This window comes from Neoarius graeffei, chromosome 15, assembly GCF_027579695.1.
Source record: "Neoarius graeffei isolate fNeoGra1 chromosome 15, fNeoGra1.pri, whole genome shotgun sequence".
NCBI lineage: Eukaryota > Metazoa > Chordata > Actinopteri > Siluriformes > Ariidae > Neoarius > Neoarius graeffei.
The window spans coordinates 45407899-45426774 of NC_083583.1; the positions used below are offsets into that span (position 1 = coordinate 45407899).

The window sequence follows — 18876 nt, forward strand, 5'->3', positions numbered from 1 at the left end:
AAACAGCACATTTTTCAACACTCATAATATATATATATATATATAAATGTCCTGTATATATCTTGTCGCCTCCACCTGACCGACGGCCAAAACTATTAACATTTCCGGAAAGGTTGTTCAGAGGGTTGAAATCATATACTGCCGAACAGGAGCCTCCCTGTAAAGAGCGCAGGTATATTATTAAAATAATAACACACTCACCGGAGAGTCTCAACGCGGAAGCAATCATTCCTTTCAAAACTCTTTCGGATGTCTGTTTCTGAGACCTAGAGAACTGCGCATGCGTGCGTGCAACAACAGTTGCACGTGATGTAGCTTCACTCCGTAGTGCTGCCTAATGAGTCAGCGTTTCTGTACGGCGGATTGAGACGGACTTCTTCAGTTGCTATCCATGACGATATTGTCAACACTGCCACCTGGTGGTCACTTGGACTAACGCCAGTATTTCCTATTACTGTTAGTAGTTTTTCGTGTTATGCCTCTGTGGGTGGTGTGGTGGTTATAGCACTGGCGCCTCATAGCAAGAAGGTTCTGGGTTCAAGGCCGGCGAGGGCCTTTCTGTGTAGAGTTTGCATGTTCTCTTCGTGTCTGCTTAAGTTTCCTCCCAAAGTTCTGCAGGTTAGGTTAATTGGTGGTTCTAAATTAACCATGTGTATCAGCCCTGTGATGAGCTGGTGACTTGGCCAGGGTGTGCCCTTTCTCTTGCCCATAGTCAGCTGGGATAGGCTCCTGCACAGGATAAGCAGAAATGGATTATTAAAATTTGCTTCCACCAAAACCTCATGTATCGACTATATCTTTGCTTTTCTTCCCATGGTCAGCTGGGATAGGCTCCAGCTTGCCCCCCCGGACCCTGCACGAGACAAGCAGTTACAGATAAAACAAACAAATGCCTCTGTGTGAAAAGTGCCTAAGTGTGAATTTGCACAAATTCAACCCTACGGGTGGCACGGTGGGGTAAGTGGTTAGCATGGTTGCCTCACAGCAAGAAGGTTCTGGGTTCAAGCCCAGCGGCTGGCAGGGGCTTTCTGCGTGGAGTTTGTATGTTCTCCCCATGTCTGCATTAGCCTGGGAAATCCCATGCTGCTTTGCACAATCGTTCCGATCTGAAAAGACAGCATGGAAACTATGGTCTAAAGGCTCGCCTGAGTTAGGGAGCCAATCAGAGAGTGGGGAGGGGTGGAAAGACGGTGACGCGTACTACTCGACAAACAGAAGCTTGTAGTTTATTTGGGACTGTTTACGGATCACATTTAACATGGCGGCGAGCGATACAAACCAAACTTTCGATCAAGCTTTAGACACTGTTCTGAATAGTTTAGAGTGAAAGTTTGTTTTAAAAAAAGAACAGCGTTTGGCATTGCAGTCTTTCTTCGCCTCTTCGTCTTCTTCGTCGCTCTAACTACGTCACTGGGTACAACTGCCATGATTGGCCATGGGCTACGTATACGCCAAATGATAGACATTCGTAACATCCAATAAACGACCGTTGACAATCGTAAACCACACCTCCCCTACGAGAAATTCAATAGGCGGATTCCAGACCATATTTCACTTGTGATATGGTCTGGTGTTAACCAGACTATGTCTGCATCACTTTCCTCCAAAGACGTTAGGTTAACATGGGACGGCCTTGGGGTGAGGTGCCCTTGAGCGAGGCACCTAACTCCCAACTGCTCCCCAGGTGCTGTTAGCATGGCTGCCCACTGGTATGTGTGTGTGGTCATTGCTCACGTGTGTGTTCACTGCTTCAGATGGGTGATGAATAAAGTTGTGCTTTCTTTCTCTTTAAAATGAATAAGCGTCAACATTTTTTTCTCAACCAAGAGATGTTTGGAAAAGGGAATGTTGTGCGGGAAAATGTACAAACCATTTTCCATGCTAATGAGCTGCTCCTGTAGAGTGGGTGGGATACCATCACTTTGTTGGAGTGGCTGGCTGCTTTATGTCCCAGGGCTCCCTCATGTCTGTGTTACCTTCTGGCTCTCCTTTTTAGTTATGCGGTCATAGTTAGTCTCGTCAGAGACCCTGCTTGCACTCAGCACAAAATGTACACTGTTCTTACCCATTAGGTGACACTGGGCATACCTAACAACCTGTGCGCCCCCGTCTGTCTCTCTGTCGAGTTATATGTCAATCCTGAGACACCAGTGATGCTGACCTCTTCTGCTCCTCAGACCTACCTGATCCATCCTGATGCCCTACGTCTGGCTGGAGTCTCATCACATTGCCCCCTGTGGAAGACGGTCCCATATGGTCGCACTTGGAAGATGGATCTGGACACTTACAGTTTTGCTATTATGGCTGAGGACTACAAGTGCCATGATAACTTTAGGGCTGCAGTTTTCATGAACAGTTTTACACTCAAGTTTCCATCAGTGAACAGTTGATAACTTCAACAAAATAAACGTCATGCTAAAACTAATGAATTTCCTGGTTACATAATTGTATTTTGTGACTATATCAGACACAGTTATAGAAGTGAGTTATTTATAATCGCAGTATCCGTTATCACCCAGATGAACATGGGTTCCCTTTTGAGTCTGGTTCCTCTCAAGGTTTCTTCCTTGTGTCATCAGAGGGAGTTTTTCCCTCGCCACTGTCACCACAGGCTTGCTCATCGGGGATAAAATTAGCTCATGTTTAAAGTCTTTACTTTTCTGTAAAGCTGCTTTGCAATAATGCCTGTTGTTAAAAGCACGATACAAATAAACTTGACTTGATATATGTTCTAGAGATGATGCACTTAATCGGATGAACAAAAGACTAGTACAGGATGCATCATCAAATACAATTTTAATCATTTTTCCTGGAAGCAACAAACTATAAAATTTTTTATGAGAATAGATAGAAATAAGGGCGGCACGGTGGTGTCGTGGTTAGCACTGTCACCTCACAGCAAGAAGGTCCTGGGTTCAGCAAGGGCCTTTCTGTGCGGAGTTTGCATGTTCTCCCCGTGTCCGCGTGGGTTTCCTCCGGGTGCTCCGGTTTCCCCCACAGTCCAAAGACATGCAGGTTAGGTTAACTGGTGACTCTAAATTGAGCGTAGGTGTGAATGTGAGTGTGAATAGTTGTCTGTGTCTGTGTGTCAGCCCTGTGATGACCTGGCGACTTGTCCAGGGTGTACCCCGCCTTTCGCCCGTAGTCAGCTGGGATAGGCTCCAGCTTGCCTGCGACCCTGTAGAGCAGGATAAGCGGCTACAGATAATGGATGGATGGATAGAAATATTGTCAAAGGGAAAACAGTTTTGAAACACCAATTTTGATTTTGAGGGCATGTTAAGTTAAATAGAAATAATAAGAATTGGGTGACTATACAATAAAACAATATTTTAAGTCAAGTTTATTTGTTTTGCACTTTTAACAACAGACATGGGGGCGGCACGGTGGTGTAGTGGTTAGCGCTGTCGCCTCACAGCAAGAAGGTCCGGGTTCGAGCCCCATGGCCAGCGAGGGCCTTTCTGTGTGGAGTTTGCATGTTCTCCCTGTGTCCGCGTGGGTTTCCTCCGGGTGCTCCGGTTTCCCCCACAGTCCAAAGACATGCAGGTTAGGTTAACTGGTGACTCTAAATTGACCGCAGGTGTGAATGTGAGTGTGAATGGTTGTCTGTGTCTGTGTGTCAGCCCTGCGATGACCTGGCGACTTGTCCAGGGTGTACCCCGCCTTTCGCCCGTAGTCAGCTGGGATAGGCTCCAGCTTGCCTGCGACCCTGTAGAAGGATAAAGCGGCTAGAGATAACGAGATGAGATGAGACAATGTCACAAAGCAGTTTACTAGAAAATTAAAGAAAGACTTTAAACATATGGGCTAATTTCATCCCCAATAAATGTATTTATCCCTGATGAGCCAGCCTGCTTTTCTTTTCTTTTAGCCTGATTTTACTTGGCTAGTGCTTGCCGTCTTTGAAAGCTTTGTAGATATCTATCTATTTCTCTATCTGTCTATTTATCTCTATCTTTCACACAAAATCCATCCATCCATAAAACCTTATACCTTGGAAAAACTTAATACAGTATATATTTTTAAGCTTGTACACATAAACTATAGCCTATACCTGCCAGTGCTTTCCCTCGCCATTTTCCATCTGCCTCTAACAGAGATCATGTACAGGAAAATGGAACATCTTAGCCGTATGCTACTTTCGATAATACCCTAGATAAAGGCACCTTAGCCGCCATTTTGAGGAAATGTTGGATTGGAACAGGACACGCTGACTCTGCAGCATAGTTCACTTGGTTTTAGACATGTAGAATGGAGGGAACTGTTAGACTAGAACTTCGCTCCACCTACTCAGATAAAAGCCAATCATCTTTCTTAAATCCACTCAGGCTGACCAATCATCTATTGTGAATCAATTCCAAGCGAAGCTTGTCGTCCAATCAGGGCTAGGAACACACGACATACAGTGTTATATGCTTGTGGATTTGGGGGGAGAGATCACCTGAGGTAAGCTAAATTGATGTACCTTTAGTAAATTATATAATGGATATAAACTTTGAATAAAATCAGCGGTTGGTTTTATATCAATACATTTAAAAATAAATCCTGGTGATTTATCTTTTGTTGGGGTTTTTTTCCGGATTCACATGCCTTTGATCTGGATACGAGTTTACATCAGTGCTAACTGTTTAGCTTGCTAGCTGTTTTGCCAAGTGTTATTAATTGCTCGTTATTTTGAGCTACCTAACGCTTGCTAACATAACAAACAAGAGCAAGTATTAACTCCAAACCATTTAAATTATCCTGAACTACAGGACAAAAAAAAAAGCTGCTCGTTAGCAGTTAGGGAAATAACCGAGGAATGATACTGTAATAACTAGTTTTAAATCATCATGCCAGGGCCGCTTCCAAATGGTGCTTTAGTGGATACGTAGTGCACTACATAAGGCGAAGAAGCCTTTCTTTCATTCCCTGTGTAGTGCACTTGTATATGAATTAAGGATACATATGTGATTCAGCATGGAATACAAATTATTTTGCTCGGCTTGCGAAAGGATACATCAACTAGTTCTATCTGGGAGAATTGTAATGTCGCTCATTTAGCTAATTAGTGAAATATGAGTGATTCTTAGAAGAAAACTGATTAGAAAAGGCAGCATCACTGATGGTTAAGTCCCTCAGGTAGATGAGGCTTGCCTAATAGATTCATTCATTCATCTTCATTAACTGTTTTATGAATGAACCCTTTATTGTCACTGTTACCAGTGAAATTGACCATCAACCTGTCCTTACAGAGGGGGAACAGGACAGGAAGACAGGGATAAAAGAAAAAGAAACACAGTAGTAACATGAGGAAAGATGAGGAAAAAAGAACACCCCCCCCCACACACACACTATGCTCCTATCAGGGTGGGTGGGGAGGAGGTAGAGGTAACCCAGTGCAAGCAAGCAGCCGTCCGCTCCTGCAGCCATGCAAGCGGCGCTGGTCACGCACCTGCTTGTCACACTGGGGGTGAAAAATGGCGACCGCGGAAAATTGGGGAAGGAATGCGAGAGTGTCTCCCAGCAGTGACCTTCTGGGGGAAATGTTTCCCCAGCAACAGCCTTGATCGAGGCCAGTGCTGTTCAGGGAGCCGAATGTCGATAAGATAGAGATTGTTTGGTCTTTCGAACAGACGCAGTCTTTACATGTCCACACCACTCGTCCATATCTGTCCATTTCGTCCATATCTGTCCATTTTTGTTCAATTCAATTCCATTTGGTCTCCGATATACTTATTCCTTGCAAAGCCGAAAGCATCTCCAGATGACAACCATGTTGTGGTTATCCCAGCCAGGGTCACTTTGGATCTGGAGCCTAACCCATGCAAGGGATGCTAGTCCATCACCAGGCACGATTCACACATGCATTCTCATCTAGGGGCATTTTAGAGTAGTCAAGCCACCTACATGACTGTTATAGCGAGGTGGGAGGAAACTCACATGGATACTGCTGAACATGCACGGATTGAACCGTGGACCCTAGGGCTGTGAGGTGGCAGCGCTACTCACTGCTCCACCATGATACCTAACATATTGTTAAGTCTTACTACTGCTAGTGCCGAATTCCTGCTTATGTGTCCCTGAATATCAATCTCCGGTCATGCCTGTTTTATCCTAGGTTCCTTAGGAACGGATGAATTTCTAATGGGGGGAGTCAAACAAGAGCATAACGATGGTCCTGGATCAAAAGGTTTTCATCATTCCGACTCAACACAGGAAGAAGTAAGAATTTTAAAAGGTCGTAAACTATTATTCAGTGTCATGACTAGTATGCTTTTGATTTGATTCAGTATCTGCTCCACAAATGCAACCTGTCCAGAACAACAATTCACTCAGCACACAGCCTGTAAAGAAGCGTGGCTGGCCCAAGGGTAAAAAAAGAAAGAAGGTCTTACCCAATGGTCCTAAGGCTCCAGTGACTGGGTATGTGCGCTTCCTGAATGAAAGACGAGAACATATACGTGCCTTGCACCCTGACCTCCCTTTCCCTGAAATTACCAAGAGACTTGGGGCCGAATGGAGTCGCCTCGCTCCCCATGACAAACAGGTAACTTGACTTTTTGACTAGTGGATCACAGAGTATCTTAAATATTTGTGAATTTTATACCAGGTTCAGTATGCATTAGCATAATTTTGTGAGTGTGCAACGAATTCTTTTTGATTGCAGCGCTACCTGGATGAAGCGGAGCGAGAAAAGGTGCAATATGCACGGGAACTGAGGGAGTACCAGAAGAGTGAGGCCTACCAGATCACCAGTGCCAAGATCCAAGACAAAAGAATTAAGAAAGGTCAGAGTTATTTATTAGAGTTTAATGCACCGTTTACTGAATGCAGCAGATTGTATTCTTGTGCAATCTGCATTTATGAAGATTTATTTTCCACCTTGTACTTTTATAAACCATGTGATCACAGATTGTGAAACATTATACTCCTCGATCCTCTTTCTGTATTCAAAGTGAATGTGAAAATATTTTTCCCTTTTTTGTAGAGGAGATAACGTCTGTTATTATAAATGCCAATAGTTCAGGATCAGCAGCTATTAAGGTATGTTTTAAAGACTGAATTGCAGAAAAAGAAAAAGCTTAACAACTGTCTTCAGGTTTTTTCTCTTTCTTTATTCTTCATGATGTAAATGACATAGACTTGTACTATTTAAAGAATTCTGTTCTTCAGGGTTCAGATCTCTCAAGCAGATTCGATGTACCCATTTTTACAGAGGAGTTCCTTGATCAAAATAAAGGTACAAGCATCATCATATAGAATAGTTGTCAATTTGCAACTGGAAGAAAATAGATTTTTGTACAAAATGTTTTTTTCTTCTTTTTCACAGCGCGGGAGGCAGAGCTTAGGCGGCTGCGGAAAGCCAACGTGGAGTTCGAGGAGCAGAACACCATTCTGCAGAAGCACATAGCTGAGATGTTTAGTGCCAAAGAACGCCTGGAGGCCGAGCTGGGTCAGGATGAGCTGCGCACACAGGCTCTGCATCGCCGCCTGCAGGCTATCAAACAGACGCTAGTCACCAATCTGGCCTCTGTGCCCCTGCCAGGTCAGTCAATATGGTGTTGGCTTTGAAAACCATTCAGGAGTATATTACTGATTTTGAGTATATTTACTTGTACTTGTAAAAAGTGCTCCAGCACCAACATGCCATACCATGTGTCATGTCACGATGTGACATAAATGTTGTGTACGTTGCCATACGCATGAACAGATGACAAGAAATGACAACACATTGGACATATTTCATGATTAATGATGGAAATGAATGGGCGGCACGGTGGTGTAGTGGTTAGCGCTGTCACCTCACAGCAAGAAGGTCCGGGTTCGAGCCCAGTGGCCGGCGAGGGCCTTTCTGTGTGGAGTTTGCATGTTCTCCCCGTGTCCGCGTGGGTTTCCTCCGGGTGCTCCGGTTTCCCCCACAGTCCAAAGACATGCAGGTTAGGTTAACTGGTGACTCTAAATTGACCGTAGGTGTGAATGTGAGTGTGAATGGTTGTCTGTGTCTATGTGTCAGCCCTGTGATGACCTGGCGACTTGTCCAGGGTGTACCCCGCCTTTCGCCCATAGTCAGCTGGGATAGGCTCCAGCTTGCCTGCAACCCTGTAGGACAGGATAAAGCGGCTAGAGATAATGAGATGAGATGAGATGAGATGAGATGATGGAAATGAATGCAGAACAGACTGCAAACTGTGCTCTTCAAAAGTAACCTGATAAAGCATCTTATGGTGTTTAGAGGCGGCACGGTGGTGTAGTGGTTAGTGCTGTCGCCTCACAGCAAGAAGGTCCGGGTTCGAGCCCCGTGGCCGGCGAGGGCCTTTCTGTGTGGAGTTTGCATGTTCTCCCCGTGTCCGCGTGGGTTTCCTCCGGGTGCTCCGGTTTCCCCCACAGTCCAAAGACATGCAGGTTAGGTTAACTGGTGACTCTAAATTGACCGTAGGTGTGAATGTGAGTGTGAATGGTTGTCTGTGTCTATGTGTCAGCCCTGTGATGACCTGGCGACTTGTCCAGGGTGTACCCCGCCTTTCGCCCGTAGTCAGCTGGGATAGGCTCCAGCTTGCCTGCGACCCTGTAGAACAGGATAAAGCGACTAGAGATAATGAGATGAGATGGTGTTTAGAAATGATCTTTAGTAGTATGAGGGAGTAGAGCAGTATTAACGAGCGTGGTCATTAAATGAGCATAAGGTGCCATGAATTGCATGCACAAAGCTATTGGAAAGTGTGGAGCAGTGAAGCGAGCATGCAGAGAAACTGTTACATGTGACACCATTTCAATTCTGAGAGCGCATGTAGAGACATGTAGACTTCCTTCCCCTCACTCACAGAGTTAATACTTTGCTTGTAAGTTAAGGTGCAGTTCACAACACCTTGCGCTCATTTCGTTTAAATGCCATGACATCTTAAACATAAAACTCAGCATGAGGAGTTCATTGCGAGCAGCACACAAAAGCAACTGACATAGTAAGCAGACTTCAATAAAATGCTGCTTAATAATGTGATTTCGCTATTAAACACAAAAAACAAAGTACCAAAAATACGTTGGCATTTTAAACAATAAGCAAGTCAAAGACCCTCTTATGCTAGATAATAACCTGCCTGGTCTTCCCAGGCAGTCTCCTGTCCCAGTGCTAACCAGGCCCTTAGAGAGCATCGTGCGTCACCGCTCTCCATTTCTCTAAGCCCTCAGCCTCTTGTTTATTATATAGCTAGGGTTACAGGGAGGCATCAGTCCTCTGGTAACCATGAGAGTTTGACTCCATACTCACGTCTATATTGCAGCGTGCCTCGACAGATTGGCAGTAGGTACCATTTTTATGATGGACTTTGGTATGACCCAACCACAAGTAGAACTCGTGATCTCCCGGTCGAGAGGTGGACATACTAACCACTAAGCCGGTTTGCAGTACTGGTGTATATAACGGTACCAAAATGATATCTGTATATTGTTTTGATGGACTACAGAACAACTAAATAGTACATACATTGTGTTTTTATTTAAACTCTTCCATTTTGATAATGGAAGCAGATATCATGAGAGTTAGTTGTATGGTTACAATGGTGTGAATTAACTTTTCTTCACTGATTCCTTTATAAAATTGGTTTCTTGTTTGCAGGCACAGGCGAGACCCCCTCATTTGGAACCCTTGATACTTACCTGAGCCGTTTGAGCAGTACCTTGGAGAGCAGTCCTCACGAGCATCGCGCTCTGCTGCTCAAGCTCCAAGAGCTGCTGGCTCACTTCGACAGGTAATTTCTTAATGGTGTTGTTCGTAATTTCGACTCTGCTCTTTGAACCGTAATCCAAAGAGCTGCGTCAGAAAGCTGAGTAAATGTTGTATTGCGTTGGAAAGATGGCGAGACTACTTGTCTTTCATCACAATGGCAGTAAGCGTTTTTATTACAATAAGGGCCTCAAAAATCTCAGCAGCTCAATTAACAAAACCTGCAGTGAATCTCCAGTGTAATGCTTTGTTTATAACCAAGTGGCAACTGTGCCGAGTGCCAAGTTTCTCACCTCTGAGTATCTAAAATTAATTTATTTGACCCTCCAACTCATAATTCCCCCTTGGAAAGTTGAGTTGGGGTTCTGTGGTGTCACTTTAAGTGATTGAAGCCTTTGAGGTCCCTTTTTCATACAGTCACTAAATACAGGAGGGCAGTTGGATAATTAAAATGCTGCTTTTTTATGATTGACTCTTTTTTCTGCACTATTAGTAGTTAATTATATGGGGCGTATCACCACAAAATGAGTCTAGTGTTGCAAAAAGTCCTTCTGAGATCTTGAAATGAGTGTCAGAAATGACCCACATCACTTTTCTAATTTTGCCATAAATACATGATTTATTCTATAATGTATACATCTAGCCTAGTAAACTAGACCCACCCGCCTAGTGGCCAAAAATATTTTTTGCCTGCGAGTAGGCATCAAATCGTGCCCGCCAATCACAACGCAAGGTTTTTGTTTGGATTCTTTGGGCGGGCTTTTGCAGGAGTGACGACAAAGCTGCGCGATGCTGGAGAAAGCACAACAGGAAAGATGGCTACGGGCTAGTGAACAGCGCGCGTTTGACTCCGCTTTGGAATCAGTTTTAGAAGAATTAGACTTGGAGTTTTCGTTGAAACATGAGCAGGAAGAGGCTCTCCGCTCATTCCTTTTCAAGAAGGACGTTTTCGCTGTTTTGCCGACCGGCTATGGCAAAAGTCTGATCTACCAGCTGGCTCCGCTCATAGCCAAAAGGATGGGGCTAGTTTGTGTAGTACGAAGAATTAATAAACAGCTTTGAAACATTACTTTTTGATTGTTTCTTATTTTCCCGTTATTTTAAATTTAAGGGAAATTATTTCACCAAACACCACTAAATAAAAACTCTCAAAAACAGTTTAAGCAAACCCTTGAAAAACACTTGGAAAAAAAAATGTGTATGTGGTACAGACTCCAAACTTGTGGTCATTATCTCCAAACTTCTTAATATCTAGAACCTGTTTATTAATTAATACGCATTTTGAAAAGTTATTTATTTCAAGGTCTCCCCCACTGCTTTCTGTCGCTCTGACTACGTCACAGTCACTGTTGCGCTGATTGGTCAGAGCGTTGGCCTATACGCACAGAGACAGTTTGAAAGACAGCGGTTTGTTCCTCCTACCCGCGTAGGAAATGTCTACGGATCAAGGCCAGACTAAATATTCACATTTAGTCTGGCTTGCCAGGCTAGTATACATCACCAAAATATTATACTGGAAAACAACCTATAAATTTGATATTTTAGGCCGAATAAATATGTGCTGTGCATGAATTTCAATTTAAACATCACAAAGTTTATAGCTGATTTTCTCCAAACTTGATTTTCTGTTAAGATGTTGATACTGTTAACATATTTGTTAATTTCTGTGGATTGGCTGCACCAAATTTAACAAATGATGCCTTATTTTAAAAATAATTAACTATAGATTTAGAATTATAATAATTAACTGTAGATTTTGTTATCCAGTAAAACAACTCATGCCCCATCTGGCCTACATCCTGCATTCAATTTTGAATTAACCACTAATCAAACAACCCTGCTGCTGCTTTTTAAAAGCTACTTAAGATGCAAATTAACATCCATCTTATTCTGACATAACAGTTCTGAACAGTGTCTAACAGTGATGTCCATTCTCATTTCTACCTTTCAGTGAGAAACTTTGAGAAAAGTGTGCAGCTGCGCTGTGTATGGAATTGAGGTGTTTCCTTTAGCGTCTTGCAGCACCATGAAGACAGGATTACCCAGAAACCTGAAGGAAGATCTCTGCTTTTTATGGTGTGCAATAAAGCCTGATGGTCTGATTAGACGTAGTTGTCTCTTGAGGCGCTATTGACATGGTAGTTCTTTAGAATGTTTTACTTTCTCAGATTGATAGGGAATGTTTTTTGTTTTTATCATTTTTTTGTATTTCATACCTTAAAACTGTCCATTATTCTTCTGTTTTATTCGTCATTGCTGTGGACTTAATGTCTATTTATATTTATAGCATTTGGCAGACACCTTTATCCAGAGCGACTTTACTTATCTCATTTATACATTTGAGCAGTTGAAGGTTCAGGACCTTGCTCAAGGGCCCAACAGTGGCAGCTTGGTGGTGCCAGGGTTTGAACTCATGACTTTCCGACCTGTTGTCCAATGTCTTAACCACCGAGATATCACTTAATAACAATTATTCATTTGTCATTCCAGAAACATAAGTTCTGTTCCACTGATTGATTGCTAATATGTAGTGGGAGTTTGGTATTTTAAGGCAAATTATTATCGTGAAAATTTTCCTGAATGTAAATTTTACATTTTACACTGACTTATAATAGTGTATTTGAAAAGAAACATATTAAGATGGGTACTGAGAAGCTGAATCAGGGAATGTTTTGTTTAAATTAAATTGTTCTTGTTTCAAAATGTTTACTCTGTAAATATTTTTTTTTCAGTAATGTGCTAGTGTATAATTGCAAAATGCTTTATAAGTATATGTTGCTGCATATATGATGTTGCAGTGACCTTAAATGCAATAAAATAGATATATGAACTAATGGATACAGTATATTTATTAGTTTTACCTCTCATCTCATCTCATTACCTCTAGCCACTTTATCCTTCTACAGGGTCGCAGGCAAGCTGGAGCCTATCCCAGCTGACTACGGGTGAAAGGCGGGGTACACCCTGGACAAGTCGCCAGGTCATCACAGGGCTGACACGTAGACACAGACAACCATTCACACTCACATTCACACCTACGGTCAATTTAGAGCCACCAGTTAACCTAACCTGCATGTCTTTGGACTGTGGGGGAAACCGGAGCACCCGGAGGAAACCCACGCGGACACGGGGAGAACATGCAAACTCCACACAGAAAGGCCCTCGCCGGCCACGGGGCTCGAACCCGGACCTTCTTGCTGTGAGGCGACAGCGCTGACCACTACACCACCGTGCCGCCATTACTGTAGTTTTACCTGATTATTTTAATTCATCATTAACTTTCTTCCCTTGATTAATTGCTCCATGATGCTTCCGAAATAAAATCTCATCTCATCTCATTATCTCTAGCCGCTTTATCCTTCTACAGGGTCGCAGGCAAGCTGGAGCCTATCCCAGCTGACTACGGGCGAAAGGCGGGGTACACCCTGGACAAGTCGCCAGGTCATCACAGGGCTGACACGTAGACACAGACAACCATTCACACTCACATTCACACCTACGGTCAATTTAGAGCCACCAGTTAACCTAACCTGCATGTCTTTGGACTGTGGGGGAAACCGGAGCACCCGGAGGAAACCCACGCGGACACGGGGAGAACATGCAAACTCCACACAGAAAGGCCCTCGCCGGCCACGGGGCTCGAACCCGGACCTTCTTGCTGTGAGGCGACAGCGCTGACCACTACACCACCGTGCCGCCATTACTGTAGTTTTACCTGATTATTTTAATTCATCATTAACTTTCTTCCCTTGATTAATTGCTCCATGATGCTTCCGAAATAAAATGTAAAAAAAAAATGAACAGAGAAATAGGTTTCCCTCTAAATAATTACTTTTAGTGAATATTTTTAAATCAAAAGAAACAATATAATGGGAAATGTTCAGTATTTAAGCTCCCTTGATGATGACAAATGGTAAGTTACGTGTTTGTTACCTCCGCCAAGGAGGTTATGTTTTTGGTAGCGTTGGTTGGTTTGTCTGTTAGCAACATTACGGAAAAAGTAAAGAACGGATTGCTCTGAAATTTTTTCCAGAGGTGTGACTGGGCACAAGTAACAATCCATTAAATTTTGGCGGTGATCCGGATCACCTTCTGGATCCCGGAATTTTTTTAAAGGATTCTTGGCGGAGGTCTGCGCTCTCCGAGTGCTTTTCTAGTTATTGTTGTTTTCCTAGTACTTGGTCATGCCTTTATTTACAGTACCAATCCTGTCATCTAAAGATGCCATGTGTGTCTTGAGATAGTTCCTGTCAGTTGTAGCCCACTCATCTGGGTGTGCAGTAAGTTTTCTTTAGGAATTTGGTCTGGTGCTTTTGCAGTCCAGTTAAAGTGTCCCATCATGCTTTTCAAATTGGTCACACTGGTCACTCTGATTTAGCTTTATGCACCCTATAGCTGTCCCTCTGGATCGTAGGAGTGTATGTGGTGTGTTTTACTTGGACATGAAGCACATAAGACAACTGCAGAATCTGAATAACAATTGACCATTTGGCTTCATGCCAATTTACAGTCCTCCAGTTGCACAGCCGATTGACATTGTACAATTAGATGCTGCAAAATACTTTGTATGGGGACCTCGTTGTTCAGTGGAAGAAACCACCCACTGTAGATAAAAATCACCAGTGAGACACAATCTAGTGCGCGCTATTTTTCTCCTCCTAAAGCACCCAGTTATTAGACTAAACTCAAATCTTGAGCATTTCTCAGTGTGAACATTGATAAGCACATATATAATTGATCAACAGCTCTACAACCCTTCATTTTCTGAAAAAAAATTGTCTATGCAGTGAAATCATCTCACTTAATGACTTCATATTCAGCAGAGGGTGGCATTGAGCACATTACAGCACTAAAAGTTACAAGAAACTTGATTTTTAGGCTCCGTTTGAAAAGCCTCAAATATTAGCCTCATTTTCAAATCATTTTCCAGCTGATTGTTTTGTACTGTATCGTGTTTGTTTAGGAGAGTATATTACACTGGCTCAACAATTTATTAGGTATACCTGAATTGTATCCACTACAATTCAGGTACTGTGATGACCTGGCGACTTGTCCAGGGTGTACCCCGCCTTCGCCCGTAGTCAGCTGGGATAGGCTCCAGCTTGCTTGCGACCCTGTAGAACAGGATAAAGCGGCTAGAGATAATGAGATGAGACAATTCAGGTATAGGGAAATACAGAGAAGTACTAAAATAGGCTGCAAAATATTTGCTCATGCAAAAAAAGCTAGGGAGCGTTTTGTTCTGTGCAATCCCCTGACACGACTGGCACTAGAAGAAGTACAGGGAAGCTCAGAGAAAGCTACATTGTGTGTTTGTAGACCTGGAGAAGACATATGATAGAGTGCCGAGAGACGAGTTATGGTATTGTATGAGAAAGTGTGGAGTGAATGAGAAGTATATTCGAGTGGCGCAAGACATGTATGAGAACAGTGAAACAGCAGTGAGGTGTGCAGTTGGAAAGACTGAATGGTTCAAGGTGAAGGTGGGACTCCATCAAGGATCTGCTTTGAGTCCTTTCTTGTTGCCATAGTGATGGATAGCTTGACGGAAGAAGTGAGGCAAGAGTCACCATGGAACATGATGTTTGCGGATGATATTGTGATATGTGGTGAAAGTAGAAAGGAGGTTGAGTTGGGTTTGGAGAGATGGAGGTATGCATTGGAACGAAGAGGAATGAAGGTGAGCAGTAGCAAAACAGAATACACGTGCATCAGTGAGAATGAGGATGAGAGTGTAGTGAAGATGCAAGGAGTAGACGTAAAGAAATTTGGTGAATTCAAGTACCTGGGGTCAACTGTGCAGGAAAATGGGGGCTGTGATAGTGAGGTGAGAAAGAGAGTGCAGGCAGGGTGGAGCGGTTGGAGAAGGATTTCAGGAGTCATTTGTGATAGGAAAGTCCCAGCAAAAGTGAAATGTAAGATGTATAAGACAGTAGTGAGACCAGCTGTGATGTATGGATTGGAGACCGTACCCTTAACGAAGAGACAGGAGGCAAAGTTGGAGGTGGCGGAGTTGAGGATGTTAAGGTTTGCGATGGGAGTGACAAGGTTGGGCAGGATAAGGAATGAGCACATCAGAGGGACAGCACATGTGGAGAGCTTGGGAATTAAGCTAAGAGAGATGAGACTGAGATGGTATGGGCACATCCTGAGAAGAGATGCAGGGCATGTTGGAAGGAGAATGTTGAGGATGGAGCTGCCAAGCACACGAAAACAAGGAAGGCCAAAGAGGAGATGCATGGATGTGGTGAGAGAGGACATGAAAGTGGCAGGTGTGGTAGAGAAGGATGCGGAAGACAGGGAGCAATGGAGACAAAAGATCTGCTGTGGCGACCCCTAACCGGGAGCAGCCAAAAGAAGAAGAAAAAGACCTGGATTGTATCCACTCATTAGCAGGAGAATCTTCATATAGGTGCAGTTACATCTGTCGCCATGCACAGTCTGTCAGCCCCTCTCTGCCTTTTCCTAATTGAAATGGACCACCACTGAGTAGATATTATTTGGGCAGAATTTGAGCAATAAGTCTAATATTTAAGTTGTCAGATATGCTCATAAATTGAACTGAGGTGGTCCGTTGAACTTATTTTTCAGTTAAAGACGACCCTCTAAAAAGTAATAAAGTACCCTTGCCTTATTAGGTACACTTACATTACATTACATACACTGCATTATTGGTCCACTTTGTAGATATAGAGTATATTTAGAGCTCTACGGCATGTTAATTGTCCTCAAGCACTTCATTAGTGTCGTTTTCTGATGAGAGGCTGCTCTCAGCCTAGCAGTGACAGTAAACTGTTTAAAATCCTCAGTAATGCCTCAGTAATCTCCATTGACAAATGGGGTAAAGGTGGCTAACTATCTATATAACAGAAGGGCTGAAGTCAGCTATTAGGGAGCAATGAATTATATCAGTTATTGTCGTGGGACAAGCTCTCGCTGTCATAGGAAGGTAGGCTGTTACATTCATGATGCTTTACTGCATTCATGCAGTGTTTCCTCTAAATGCAAGCATGGTAAACTTGTCCGTCCTTTTGTATAATTTATGCTTTAGGCTATATGTGCTTAGTTTGTCTATTTTCTCCTCCTTCTTGGGGAAAAAAGACAATAGAGAAAATAATCCACTTCATTCTCATTCATAACACTTGTGAATGTATTTCACGTGTTTCATAATCACTGCTGAAGATCTGTTACGGATCTGTCAGTCAAATGGGCTGCAAAATATTTGCTCGTGCAAAAAAAGCTAGGGAGTGTTTTGTTCTGTGCAATCCCCTGACACGAATGGCACTAGGCGGGTTTCCATTAACCTGTTTTATGTACAATTTGAAACTGAGAACAAGTAATGAAAATATGAATTTAAAAAAATTCAAATATCAAAAAAAGTTTATATGCTTGCATGAGGTAGTTTTTCAGATGATTTGACAAAGCAATGTTTTTTTGCAAAATTGAGATGGAAATACAGTTTCACATTTAAGTCACATTATATTACATGAACTGGAACAAATTCACTTTTGAACTGGAACTATTCACTTTTTTTTTTTTTGCCCAAAACTGCCATGTGGCTGACAGGGGCCTTTCTGTGTGGAGTTTGCATGTTCTCCCCGTGTCCGCGTGGGTTTCCTCCGGGTGCTCCGGCTTCCCCCACAGTACAAAGACATGCAGGTTAGGTTAATTGGTGGCTCTAAATTGACCGTAGGTGTGAATGTGAGTGTGAATGGTTGTTTGTCTCTGTGTCAGCCCTGCGATAACCTGGCGACTTGTCCAGGGTGTACCCCGCCTCTCACCCATAGTCAGCTGGGATAGGCTCCAGCTTGCCTGAGACCCTGTAGAACAGGATAAAGCGGCTACAGATAATGGATGGGATGGATGGATGGAAAACTGCCATGGAAACCCAAGTGCTGGATGGCTCTACAGTCTGGGCTAGAAAGAAATCAGGCCAAGTCTTTATTCTTCACACCATAGTGTGTTTTTCTTACAACTGTTGGTGGTGCTGTTGTGTTTGATACCAAAAAAAACCCCCTGCTTTCAGACATTTGTTAACCCCAATACAATGTGAACGCCAAAAATTAAACTTATTATCAATGTATTTTTATCTCAGCCCTGCTGTGTTATTTATTCCTCTGCCAGTTAGTAATAAACAATACACTTACAAAGTGCAGTACCATGTAGGAGTACCTGACAGTTTGTGAACTCAGTGTGTCTCCAAAGACTATCATCATTGTTTTTATGCTTTCCTTTTTTTTTTACACTACTTTTAATTTGAATTTCTTGATATAAATGGACTGGTTTGATGGGGTTAAGTTATGGTGTTGTTGACCACGTCACGCCGGGTCAGCTTCTCCTTTTTTTTTTAATGTGACGTCACGATAGTAGCTGTCCTCGTAACGGTGGTGCTGAACAAGATGGCTGTGCGGCGGGTCACAAGAGGCTGACAAGACGAACAATTCACCATTTTTTTCCCAGCAGACCAGTGAGGACATATGTAGAAAAGATACTCTAGAGATCGGCATTAACACTGTAACTACTTCCTCTTGTTATATTTGTTTCGTGAGCTTTTATTTCGGTCCAAAACGAGGCGTTCACGCCAATCTCATCGTCTCTCCGGGCTCTGATTTAATAGTCCTTTCAGTGTAAAGCGTGAAAAATCTTTTCTCTGTCTGTAAAACAGTAAAACAGCCAACAGAGTTTATAAACCTCTGAAAGAGATGTCACTGCTGTGTGTTGGAGGTAAGGCTGTATTTCACTCAGTGAAATGTAGATGGGTGTGTGTGTGTGTGTGTGTGTGTGTGTGTGTGTGTGTGTGTTGGACCACCAGCTGTTGGTTATGATTAACGTGGTTAATGTGTTAACTTTGCTGTTGTCATTCGGTTCTCGGGCTATAAAGATGAGTGTGAGTGCGGGTGAGGATTTTATCTGAATTAGTGAGGTCAGGAGATCGGATCAGTACCGTGTGGGGTCGGAGTCACTTGAACCCCCTTGAAATTTTACGAATCATTTCACTGGACAAAAGGAAACACGAGAGTCAGTAAAATTAGGAGGCATTTAAGCAAAACCAGCAGCTGCTTTCATTTTGCTTACAGTGCCATTTTAGTCATTTCGAGAGTCTGTGGCTTTTGTCGCTTTTTCTATCTGTCAAATGTTACCACAAGATAAAACCTCAACCTTATTGCAAGCTG

The 18876-nt window shown here is 43.0% G+C and overlaps 1 protein-coding gene across 3 annotated transcripts; it reads left to right on the forward strand.

The window, feature by feature from the left end:
* The first annotated feature begins 4343 nt into the window (after positions 1 to 4343).
* On the forward strand, positions 4344 to 12537 carry hmg20b (high mobility group 20B). Of its 3 annotated transcripts, none has more exons than XM_060941448.1 (9): positions 4344 to 4446; positions 6101 to 6204; positions 6302 to 6529; positions 6650 to 6770; positions 6971 to 7026; positions 7141 to 7222; positions 7313 to 7528; positions 9596 to 9728; positions 11655 to 12537. In XM_060941448.1, exons 2-9 carry the CDS (start codon positions 6127 to 6129, stop codon positions 11665 to 11667), a joined length of 927 nt encoding a protein of 308 aa, XP_060797431.1. In that variant the 5' UTR covers positions 4344 to 4446; positions 6101 to 6126; the 3' UTR covers positions 11668 to 12537. The 3 variants fall into 3 exon arrangements, with proteins under 3 accessions (XP_060797431.1, XP_060797433.1, XP_060797432.1); XM_060941450.1 differs by having other exon boundaries at positions 7156 to 7222; XM_060941449.1 differs by having other exon boundaries at positions 6101 to 6172; positions 6273 to 6529.
* The last annotated feature ends 6339 nt before the right edge of the window (positions 12538 to 18876 follow it).

What these genes read in the sequence shown, in the direction of transcription:
- hmg20b (XM_060941448.1), top strand. Translation starts at nt 6,127, where the DNA reads ATGGGGGGAGTCAAACAAGAGCATAACGATGGTCCTGGATCAAAAGGT. An exon ending in CAGGATCAGCAGCTATTAAG is followed by an intron (nt 7,027 to 7,140) that starts GTATGTTTTAAA and finishes TACTATTTAAAG; the next exon opens with AATTCTGTTCTTCAGGGTTC. An exon ending in GGCCTCTGTGCCCCTGCCAG is followed by an intron (nt 7,529 to 9,595) that starts GTCAGTCAATAT and finishes TCTTGTTTGCAG; the next exon opens with GCACAGGCGAGACCCCCTCA.